Consider the following 12,588-nt stretch of genomic DNA (forward strand, 5'->3'; position numbering starts at 1 on the left):
TGAAAAAAACCTCTTGCAAAGATTCCGTGACTAAAATTGCCTCTAGTCAACATTTTCCAATTATATTGTTCATGTGAACAAAATTTGTTCATGCATTGACCGTGAGTAAATATAAACTGGAATGCTCGGGCTGCTCGAAACTTTTGAAACGTTTTCCCGTTGAACTGACTAGAGGGACACTGAGGAAAAACCCAATAAATTACACGTCATCTTGTACAAAATACACTTTATTGTAAAACCTAATAACACTGAAAACTTAAACTATAGAAAACAAATTTTCTAATAGTTTCGCTAGTACCGAGACTTTGTATAACAAGTATCTAGACTGACCTACTAACATTTACGTGTGCGATATACATTTAGTTTCTAAATGTTAGATAACTACCGATAACATATTTTCTAAATAATGTACAAACCTACGGTTTTCACTTAACTTTGATCTATTATCGTTTATTGCTCTGGGTCTATTCGCATGAGAGGAATGTAGGACTTTTAGTGCTGGCTCAGATAAACCGTAGATACCAGTGAAGAAAAACTGTAAGTATATTGAGTGGTTGCCTAATGATTTTTACAAAAGTAAGTCAGTATGTACACTTTTCTATCTATTACACAGTATACGAGTACATATATGACCCTGTTCATTTTATTACATACAAAATGTATATTACATTCAATTTTAATTTAGTTGTGCAGGGAGTTGCCGTTTTTAAGTTTCAGCAGTTTTTTCATAGTAAACCTGGGACAAAGCGAAATAAAATACGATCCCTCGGGATACAATTTAACAAAGCGCCGTTCTGAAATCCATGCGGGATTAGAGTGCTGCAACTTCCTTGTTGGTTTCAGATCTCCAAAGGAAAATTCAGTTCTCTAGGCTTCCTTCCTGCTTATTTATCCATCAGTTTTAAATATACAAACCGAAAAAGAATGAATAAGAGACTAACAGAGATACTAAAAGACAGCAGAGAGCTAAGGCTTCAAATATATGAAAGGATGAGATGTTTTCACAAAGAATCAACTTGCATCTTTAATACTAAATTGTTTTATTTCGCGTTCTTGTAGATGTCTTCAAAATAACATTTTCAGTTATTCATCTTATAAGACGCCTATTGTTTTCCTCGAGCTTATTGCTGTTTTTTACGTTCTTCTAACACAAGTTGATAATCTCACATCAAAGGAATCCAATGGGTATTTCTGTTATGGCAGTTTGAAAAGTTTACGATCACTAAATAACCAAAGGGGATTGGTTAATGTTTTTTCGCGTTATTATGAGATAAAATTTGTTTTCTGTGATTTATGTACACATTTTCGTTTTCTGACGACTGAAAAATTTGAGGAATTAATTTTTTCTTTCGTCAAATTTCGTCCTGGTTATTCAACATCCAAATCCGCGTGCTCAATTCACTGTGCTCCGATTTACCAAACACTTGAGTGGACATGAGTTCAAATGTCCCGGCATAAAGCGATTGGTGTTGTTTGAATATTGCATGGATTTAATTAAATGCAAACAGTTAGCTTAGACTGTCCATGCGTTAACGAAGTCATAAGATTTCAATTTAAATGTGCATTATGATGCATCATCGAACTCCATTTCAGCGTTTTACTATTGAAAGTTTTCAACGGTTTTCTTTGTGAGTTGGGACCAATTTATGTGAGACCCGATTAATTTATTTAATACACATTTTAAGGAAAATAGTTTCACTTTGTGTGTTTTTACATTCTAAATTTGCAAAACAGGCCAATGAAATTTGTTGTTTTTGTTATTTTACATTTTCGATTATTTTATGTTTCAGTAGGAAACTGCGTATATGAAATTCAAACTTCCGTCTGAAGCCAGTAACTCTGGGCAACAAGTTCGTTCTGTTCATGTTAAAACTGAAAATGTTAAAAACTACATGAAGTTAATTGATTTGTATCTCCGCTGATTCCACCTTACAAATTGCAGTTCTTACCACCAACGTCACTTAAATTCATCACAAATTCCGCTTTGATGTATGAAGAGTCTATATCACGCTCGGTTCACCCTCGTAGCCCTCATCGGGACTCTCAGTTAAAAGGTCGTTGGCGTTTTCATTTGGCGCGTTTGCATTAACGTTATCACTTTTTGGTACACTAACACTAATGCTATCACACTCGTCTTCAGTGTCCGTTTGTGCACTGGCGCACTTTTTTGAGACACTCTGAGGTAGATTTTGAGGATTTGGAGGCAGGCAAGGCGGCCAGTTCAGTGAACAACAGGGAACTGATGAAGGCGATGAGGCTTGAGGCGGAATTAATTGGCGTGGCACTGGATACCCATCCGCTGTGTATCTGCAAAAAATCCCATTTAATTATCTTCCGGATATTGAAATCGCGAACATAAAACTGAATATATCCTTCGTCCACCTTCAGTCGGACCAGGATAATTTAATAAAATATGTATTCAATTTGATTCGAAATTGGTTTCGGGCGGATTCGTTTCTATGGCTGAAAGCAAATCAATTACGCACAATCCAATTTTAAATTGTGGCAAACCGAATATACCCAGTTCGTTTTTTCTCAATTGAACTTTCAGGTTAAAACACATAAAAGGGTTCACTGTTTTTTTACAACTTACCGAATGTCTGTGGTGTGATAATGGTCATAAGGAGTGTCGATACTACGGGAAAGAAATTCCACTTCTCTGGAATATCTTTTGAGTGGATTAGCAGCCGAATGCCGTTTCATCCGATTACAAGGAAGAGTCCGATAATAAGACTCGTTGCTGCAAGAAGACCTGCAAGGCATTTTAGGCAGGCCGTAGTCGATTGGGTAGCCTTGGGCGTCCACTACGTGACGAATTCCTGCAAATAAAATACACTCTAAATAACTAGTCTTAGTGGGTCAATTTACTGCCAATGCTTTGAAAAATGCGGACAAAACAGCAGAAGCTGGTAACTAAATTGAAGGCGAATTATTAGGAGTTGAAATTAGCTTTATAGCTTTTCTAAGAAATGGCGTTATAAACGTATGTTGCATGTGGGTACTCGAAAACTATATTCGCGCTAAAGCACTATATTTATACACTATATATATACTATATGTGTCACCTTGCGCAAATGTAAACAACATACATGACAAGACCATTCAATATGCCGACTTTCGTGCCGAATAAACTCAATTTGCGGGAAGCTTTATGATTCTGTTTCGATTTGAAGAAAACTGCTGCTTCGAGTCGTTTGCTGCTCGAGGAAGTTTACGGGGGTAATACTCCATCGATGTGAGTACTGGTTTCGACGCTTCAAAAGTGGTGATATTGACACCGATGGCAAGGAATGTCCCGGTCAGCCGAAAAAATTCGAAGACGAAGAATTGGAGGCATTACTCCTCGAATATCCGTGTCAAACCCTTCAAGAATTGTCCGGATCATTGGAACCGGTCAACAGTTGGCAAAGGTCTCAAAGCGATGGGTATGATTAAGAAACTAGGAAATTGGGTACCATACGAGCTGAAGCCGAGAGCCGCGGAGAGGCGGGTTCTAACGTGCAAGAACTGCTCGCGCGCTCAAAAAATAAAAGTTTTTTTGCATCGGGTCGTGACTGGCGATGAAAAGTGGATCCATTACGATAACTCCAAAGGTGAATTATCGTATGGATACCCCGGCCACACATCGTCATCAACGCTAAGACTGAATATGTATGGATCCAAGCTCATGCTCTGTATTTGGTGGGATCAGTTGGGCAAAATTTATTATCAGCTGCACAAACCGAACGAAACCATCACCGAGGACCTCTACCGAACACAATTGATGCGTTTGAGCCGGGCATTGAAGGAAAAAACGGCCGGAATTCGAGCAGAGGCACGACAAAATCATTTTGCAACATGACAAAGCTCGTCCTTATGTCTCAAAACCCATCAAAAAGTACTTGGAAACGTTGAAATGGGATGTTCTACCTCACCCGCCGTATTTCCCAGATATTGCCCCGTCCGATTACTACTTATTCCGATCGATCGCATATGCCTTCGCTGACTGGCACTTCACCTCTTACGAGGAAACGAATAAATGGATCGATACATGGATCGCTTCAAAAGACTAACTGTTCTTCCGAGTTGGTATCCGAAAATTGACAGAAAGATGGGAAAAAGTAGTGGCTAGCGATGGTCGATACTTAGAATAATCCATTTGCAACCCGTTTTGCTCAATACAGCCTCAATTTTCGAAAACAAACCTTTTAAACTAATTCCCACTTCTAATATATCGCGAAAATATCGAGTGGTCCTAAAGATTTACATATTATGAACATTGTTGTCAACATCAGAACCAAGAATGCAAATATGCAATCCAAATATTAGATTTCTGTCTAATTTTCAATATCTCCATTGACATTTTTTGCATTTGCTTTCTCTAGGGAAAGAATAAGAAAAGCTTAGATGTACAATTTCAAAAAGGAGCAATCACTGACCAGCAACATGGAAAGCAGACATTTTATGCAAACCCGACCTGAAAACATTTCTTTAATTTAGTGTAATGTTTCAATGGGCTTTATTAAACGCAGCCACAGCAGCTGGACATGAAAACCCCAAATCAGTACCCTAATGGTTATTGGTCAGTGGGACCCAACTAAATTGTGGACACACTCCACAAAACAGCAATTGTAGCAAAGCGAAATGTCCCATTTTCCGGATGTTTATTACATTTGCAAGTATCTCCAAACAACACCTTCTATACCACCATAGGGCTAATCTTGGAAAATAAACCTTGCTGGGAGTTGCTTCTCGTTAAGACGCAATTAGGCAAACGTATTAACCGAATTGTTTAGCCTAAAGCGGAGGTTTCATATAAAGAACCGACCCTTATTCTGCAGGTTGTCCGCTTTTGTTCGAAATTGCCCCGCTTGTTGGGAATTAGTTTTATTAAGCAACATTTGGGGTTTTTCACCAGTGCCTTGTACTTTGTTATTTCGGCTATTTTTTTGTTTTGGTGCGACATAGACCATGTTGATGTTTGACAGACTAACGAGCCGTTGAATAATGAAAACAACTCAAGCAGACTTGGACGTAAACAAGGAAAAATGTAATTTAAATATGAATTGGGTGTACGCTGAAAACGCAGTAGTAATTAAAAATTTACGTAAACACTACTACTGGTTTTAATTATTTCTGTATTTCTCTCTACTTGATCGGCGTCAATTTAATTTTGCTCAAGCGCTTTTCAAATTTTAACCTTCTATAATGGCTTAAACACGATTATAAGGGTTAAATAGGTAAAATCCAGGATAAGAAAGTAACTGCGTGTGGTATGAAAACACTCCCGTTTTGGTTGCAACTTTGATTAACTTTACCTCGGTAACAAAATAGCGGAATTATGAGAGGCTTGCTTGATTACATGCGGGCGGTTTAAACCGTTTAACCATGGAATTTGCTAAAATACACGCCGAAACTCGTACCTGCATGGGTAAATGGGACTAAAACAGCGAATAAAACAATGCAGATGTACCGAAAAAGGGGGCTTATTATTTCAGCAAAATACCTACTGTTGGGAATTTTTGCTTGAAGTGTTTCTGGTTGATTATCTTGCTTGGGATTCTGTTTAATTTAGCGGCGCTTCTGACAATATTTATACTATTTGTGGATTCATGAACAGAATGATTGTGTCTAGCATGCTACAAATAGGCGAAATTTTCGTGTTAAAACGTGTCCGAATTAGACAACAAAAAGACGACAGTGTAACGCAAATTCGCATACTGAAACCGAACATTTTCACATCATCCATTTATAAATGAACAAGTTCAAATATTTATGGAGATTTTCACGGACGGTGCATCAAACTAGAACGAGCAAGTATTAAACGGGAATGTGAAAATCTTCAGGCAGGCGCAGGCTTGAAAATGTTGAGACCAGAGGAAAAACTAAGATAATGTTCACACATTTTAATGACGACTTCAAGACTCATTATTCAGAAGCAAACTTTTTCAAACAATTTAAAAGTGTCTGATTTTCAATGTTCAAGTCACGATTGTTCGGCCATTTCAGACTGCAGATATGGTTTTGAGGGGCGACTCGAATAGAAATTCGGGGAAAATCGCAGCTAATTTAAACCCATCTCATGCTTCATTTGCGTTATGATATATTGGAAGTTTTTTAGAGCAAAGCTCCCTGCAGCTACTGCGAAAATTCGGTCAGATATGGCGATTTTCCACGCCCTTATTGATCGGTTTCCTGCAGCGCTTGAGTTGGATTTAGTCTTTCAAATTTGCAAACTTGCCGGCAAAAACGTGCACACTTCTTCATTGAATTGGATTCATTATTAAATTTCATCGTCCGTAACGCTTTTAGCGGCATAACGTTATTTAAGTCCTTACAGCTTTATAAATTTAGGAAATGAAAGGCACTGTGATATTGTGCGGCCAGCATAATAGGGCAAAGGTTTTGTGAGCCGGGGCCTGATGTGCTCCTAAATCATTTAGGAGCCAAAATTGTTCCTGTGTTTAAAGCGGCTTTAGCAACAAAAGCAGTAATACCCGGTGAAACACTTGCACGAAATTTATATTTACTTAAATATTTACAACGCAACTTGTGCAGGTTTAAGCGGACTTTTGTTTTCCCATGACTTATCACGCGTATGTATTTCGAGATCTAATATGAATTAGTGCGTCTCATCACTTGCGCTCCAATTAACCAAAACCTGATTTATTATTTCTCAAAGTATGAACTAACTAGCCACTAACGACTTCCAATTTTTTCAATGGTTTAATTAATGAGGTTACTTATGTTTTGTCACACTTAAACCTTTGAGTTAACAAAGCGCCGATTTGATGTCATCAAACGTGTCGAACGAAAAGTTAAATACAAGAAAAACGGAAATGAGAACATGTCAGAACAATTGTTAGGGACATCCGTAATGTGCCCTTTGTGCAAAGTTTGAAAGCCAGTTCGAGAGTGTGGAATATTTGCTGTGCGGTGGTCAAAGGCAATGTTCTGATAGAAGCTGTCGCAGTTGGCAAACTGCACAAAATGTAATTCAGAATTTTCCACTAAAACATTAGTTCTATGCACTCAAAGATAGCTGAAATATTACGGGGAACTTATCTTTGATAAGTTTCTATCAAGCTTTAGAAAAACTTCTCCTTCGAATTTCAGACTCACTTTAGTTTCAATAAAATATATTTTTATTGCCTACTAGCAGCGAGCCAAGCTTTTGCTGTTTCTGGTAAATGAGTATTTTTACGTATATGCATTGCGACATTATAATAAACGCAATTCCAGTTAACAGTCTGTGGTGTGTTGTGGGAGACAAAAATGAATGTATGCAGGAACAAAATATCAAACATTGTTTTTTGTGTGCAGACTGTCCTAAAACATTAAATGCAAAACATTTCATCCAGTATCTTTGATTAGAACGATTGAGAGAAAATATTATGGACAAAAGTTTAGTGCTTTGCAAGCTTACACTATGAAAATTCTAGATTGACCGTTTAAAGAACATGTAATACGATTTGCACATTTCCTATGCATTGGTTTTAATCAAATGTATTGAATTTTAAAAACAACTTTTATTCCAATACCAGTGCAACTTTTATTTCACTACTTACAAATATTGAACAATATGTATTAAAATTTTCGAACTCCAAACGATACACTTTTAATTCGATTTCAACTTTTTTTTCTATTCAATTTATTTGTCATCAATTTTTGCTCTGCTCTGTGTTTATACAAGGATGGTTTTTGCAAGTTTGCATTTCCTCGCACTCTCCTGAGAACGACCTTTTTGACACGTCATGATGCAATAAATGTGAAAAATGAACCGATATTTAACTCTGGAGTGAACGCGTCTGTAAAGTATGAGCATTTCCATTGAACCCTTCGGTCTGAAAAAAGCATTAGCAGCAAAATATAGATGTGGGGGAATTTTGATAGAATGTTGTACTGAAATATTAATCAGCAGTGACGAGTTCCACATAAATCTTCACGCATTATGCTGCTTTACTCTAGACGCATGCATTTGAGATAAATGTTGATAAGCTCCATAGGTCAAAATTACCTAAAGTTCCTTGGTCGCCTGCATAAAACTCCCCAGGATTCCGAATGCAAGTTACACCGGATGGCATTGATAAATTTTCTTCTTTCATTTGACGAACATCTTCCCCATCTCCGGCTCGTCGGCATCCTATACTTTCAGTCCCATTGATTAGGTCCGGATTTTGTTCTAGCTGATATCTGAGAACAACAGTAATTTGTAGAAAACTGTAATTGAAATTTATCGAAAAAATTATAATTTGTCTTGTTAAATAATGGAATGTCGAGATAAAAGTGGCCTAGACAGTGGCAGCAGGTCAATTAATTTTCATCATTTCAGGCTTGTAAAATTCTTATTTTATGAAAATCTAACTTAAAATTAATCAATCCAATTTCAACGACTTGCCAACAATTTCCACTTCTCATAAATCTTTGTCGAAAACTTTAAATTAACTGACATTCAGATTGAAACTTGAATGCAACTTCCAGCTAAAAGTTGTTCCAAATACAAACAGGCAACTTTTGACTAATCCCGACGAAACGTTCGTATTTGATTAAGTTGTATTTTTCTTGTAATGCTTTACAACTTTTATCAAGTTAAATTTAGGCCGTTTTGAGCTAGGCTTTCCCGTTTTCAATCGTGGGCAACAATTTTCTATTTCTCAAATTTTCCATAATGAACCATTGCACTTACCTTCTCAAAGAAATGGGACTAACAGCTTGATTTCTACTACTTCTAATAGGTGATAAATGGTTGGCATATTGATCTTCACAGGCCCTGATTCCAAACAGTACCACTTCTTCAGCTTCGGCAGTGCATGTTGTGGTTTGAGTAGACGGTGTCAAATTTTGCTTCATTTGTTGATCCAGAGGGGATGAGGATATTGATTTTGCTGCGAAAAATACCCGAATTTATTGGAAAATCGTGTGACATGATTTGGGGTAGGTACTTAAGAAAGGGTAAATCAGTGTCAGTTTCGCCGGCTTACGCTGAATAATTAAGTATCCCGTAAGAGATTCGACTAACCGAAAATGCAATTTAGACGAAACTCTGTCGGGAAAACCGTTTGCCTCGCCTTCAAGATATTATCCACCGCATCAGGAGTTCGTAATGTTTAATCTGAAATGTTTATGCCAATTTCGTTTTGAGCTTACTTGCAATATGGACTCCATTTTTGAAACAGGCAGTGCGAACATTTGGTACAACTTCCACATGATTAATAAGCACTTCACACTTTGCTCCAACAGCTAAACGATTTTCCCAACTACTTAATCAACAAATCAAACTGAAACATAACTCCGTTCCCATCGATTTACCAATTTCCGAAAGCACTAAATAAGAGCCTTGGACATAAAGGTCCATAAAATGCGCTGAAGCTTGTCACATCTGTATTAAATTTTCTGATGATATTACATTTGGTCTCGTCAAGTGATAAATTTTACGTTTACCGAGTAATGAGTTGCAACATCGTCGGATTTACGAGATTTTCGACGTTGAAACAGGAAGAAACAGAATATTTAGGTGTTTCGCTTACCCCAAGTTTTTTCCGTATTGGTTCCGTTCTGGTTTTGTTGGAGATGCAATGAAACCTCCTTGGTCTGGTTCCGCTTCAACTGCCGCTTCTTTTTCTTGTGGCACCTGATCAGACAAGCAATCACTATGAAGAGCACTAGAATGAGAATCACCGCAACACCGATCACAGCGAACATTAAATATTCGATCGGAAACGACACTATGATCACTATGGGTTCTTCTTTCAGCACTATTTTAATGGTGAAGTTCGATTGGGCACTTCCAGCGGCATTTTCCGCATGACACACATAAGTGCCATTATCTTCAACATTGGCGTTGCTGATGAATAGTTCGCTCTTCTTATTTTCACTGCCCTCCTCGATGAAGTAAATTAAACGCATTCCTGGAGCTATGCTGGTATTGTTTTGCAAAAGCTGTCCATCAAACCACCAAGACACCTGAAATGAAATTTGGTTTATTCGAGGGCGTTTACATTTTTGTTATTTCCTCTTTGTTCGCGCCAATTGATTTTTCTCATTCGCTTCTATATCGCTCAGGCCCACGGAAATGGGTCAGTCAACAAGAAACACTAATATTTTTCCGTTATGCCTTTAAATTCCGATAAATCCAGTTTCTCCTGAATAAATCAACAGGGTCTAATCCCCAAAGAAAGCAAGTGGGAAGCTTATACTTCGGAAGGACTTCCCAGGTTATAAAAATTAATGAAGTTTTTCTGTTTGGTTCGTTTGTACTATTCGAATTCCCAACTTTGTTACGAGTAACCTAATAACGGGGGCAGTTATACATAATGTATGATTTCTATCAATTAGTTATTCCATATTTTTACATTTATATGAAGCAGCGGCATTTCGCACAGCGTATTTATGAATTCCCCCAGCTTGCCATTACTTGACTTGCTATTCGAGATATATTTGTAACGAAATTACTCTAGAGTAATTTCATTTTGTATGGTGATTATTGTTTAAGCAGGTGACAAATTTTAATGTTTTAATATGACAACTCAGATCTGATATGGGTAGTCTGAATGTTTTTAAAAGGGTTCAAAGGAAGTTCGTTAAATATACGTTCCAAAACTTGAAAGTCAGTCTACAAAGCGTTTTTCGAAAATTTAATTTCTCTTTGCTTCACATTTTCTGACATTAAAGACTTCCTATAAAAATAAGTTTTAAATTGAGTTTTACCAACTTGAACTTTGTCATGTGCGAGTATTTTCTTCAATATCACTTTTTGCCATTGTTCCATTAAACTTAGAACATGTAAAAGGTAACGATTTTAGCGATATGAAGTCAATTTACAAAACAATATTGGGTAACGAGTAGATACTTATTTATATTCCCCATAGACGATAGATCTACTTCAGGGACGCACCCCTGCCCACGCGAGCCTTGGTTTATCTTCCAAGACCATACGGGGGAAACCATTGTCCTCTCTCCATTCGTCCATCCAAACCCAAATTTTTCCTTCCCAAAATACTTGATTTCGCCAACTCGCAATAGGATGGCGTGGCACAATACATCCTAAAAACCCTTTCCATAAAGGAAAACGAAAGTCAAAGAGGAGTAGGTTTCCTAATACACCCAAGAATGATCAAATACATTCAAAGCTACACCGGAACAAATTAAGCGAAAATATAAGCCCAACAAATATACATGAAGTGGCAACACACCTAACAACGATAATTAAAGAAACTGTACTCAATATCGCAAAAAAGAAATAGAGAAAAACAAACAAACTAAGAGCAGAAAAGATTCAACTGATAGAAAAAAAAGGAGCTTGTACGGCGAAGGCCAAAAACACAGAAGAATACCGCGAAATCAGAAGAGAAGCAAGAAAAATTATACGCAAGGATTGGGAAGGAAACTGCATAACAGAAGTAGAAAATGCAATCGAAAATAATAAGAACATGAGATGACAACGGAAAAACAACGGCGAACCCCTAAAAGACTCCGTGCACCGAGAAACCAGAAATAAGAAGGAAATCCCAAAGATCACCAAGGAATTTTACCAAGGTCTATACACCTCACAAATAGAGAAACCAGAAACGATTAGATTTAAGAAAGTGAGAAATGTGGGGTCGGACGACATCCCCGAAATAACAGAGGAGGAAATACAACATGCTCTTAAATCATCAAAATATAGCAGGGCCCCTGGACGCGATGTCATAATTATAGAAATGATTAAGGAGGCAGAAGAAACAATCGTCCACAAGCTAAAGACACTTTTCAACACTTGTTTTGAAACCCAAGAAATACCTGAAACCTGGAACGAACCCATAATTACCCTACTCTACAAGAAAGGAGACCCGACACTTCTTCCGTATTATAGGTCAATTTGTTTGCTTTCATACATCTATAAATTGCTCACGAGAATCATCGTTAACAGAATGAGTAGCAAACTCGATGATTATCAACCTGTAGAACAGGCGGCATTTAAAAGAGCTTCATCCCATGCGAACATCTATTGACCTTCAAAATTATAAATGAGAAAATGACAGAATGCAACATGCCATAATACTCAGCGTTCATAGTTTACGAGAAGGCCTTTGATTTTATTGAACATTTGGCAATTCTAAGCGAGCTAGGGCTGGCCCATGTCGACCCTAGATACACAAACGTACTGGAAGAGATTCACAAAAACGCGAAAGCGGCAGTGAGAATACACGAAACAACAGATTTCTTTGCCGTGCAAAGAGGAATCAAACAGAGCAACAGAATCTCACCCAAACTGTTTACCCTGGCCCTAAAAGGAATTTTCAAGAAATTAGACTGGTCAGAAAAGGGAGCCATCATCGACGGCGAGAGATTAACACATCTCAGATACGCGGACGACATACATTGTTAAAAATAAGTTGAAAATTCAGTTACTTTTCAGTAAGTTTTGTAACTGAAAATTCAGTTTTTGGTAGTTGAAAATAAATTCATGCACATTGTGATTGAATTTTCAGTATTCTTATTGAAAATTCAAAATTCAATAACGTGTAACTGAAAATTCAATAACATGGAACTGAAAAGTTTTCAGATCTTAACCTATTTGCAGGGACTGATTGAATATCTGTCAATTCGTACTACAACGGACGAATTAAC

The 12,588-nt window shown here is 37.4% G+C and overlaps 1 protein-coding gene across 1 annotated transcript; it reads right to left on the minus strand.

Annotated features, from left to right (window-relative positions):
- Window positions 1–209: 209 nt before the first annotated feature.
- LOC109539973 lies at window positions 210–9,986 on the minus strand. The gene is made up of 5 exons (XM_048666273.1): window positions 9,507–9,986; window positions 8,666–8,864; window positions 7,997–8,172; window positions 2,594–2,819; window positions 210–2,307 (listed from the first exon to the last, which is right to left on the minus strand). Exons 1-5 carry the CDS (start codon window positions 9,883–9,885, stop codon window positions 2,001–2,003), a joined length of 1,287 nt encoding a protein of 428 aa, XP_048522230.1. The 5' UTR covers window positions 9,886–9,986; the 3' UTR covers window positions 210–2,000.
- Window positions 9,987–12,588: the final 2,602 nt, after the last annotated feature.

The sequence above is a fragment of the Dendroctonus ponderosae genome, unplaced genomic scaffold, assembly GCF_020466585.1.
Source record: "Dendroctonus ponderosae isolate FM_Combo_2020 unplaced genomic scaffold, Dpon_F_20191213v2 Dpon_F_20191213_451, whole genome shotgun sequence".
NCBI lineage: Eukaryota > Metazoa > Arthropoda > Insecta > Coleoptera > Curculionidae > Dendroctonus > Dendroctonus ponderosae.

Coding starts and splice junctions, on each gene's coding strand:
- LOC109539973 (XM_048666273.1), bottom strand. CDS start 9,885: ATGCGTTTAATTTACTTCATCGAGGAGGGCAGTGAAAATAAGAAGAGC. Junction 8,173..8,665: donor AGTCCCATTTCTTTGAGAAG/GTAAGTGCAATG, acceptor TGTTGTTCTCAG/ATATCAGCTAGAACAAAATC. Junction 2,308..2,593: donor TATCACACCACAGACATTCG/GTAAGTTGTAAA, acceptor GATTTTTTGCAG/ATACACAGCGGATGGGTATC.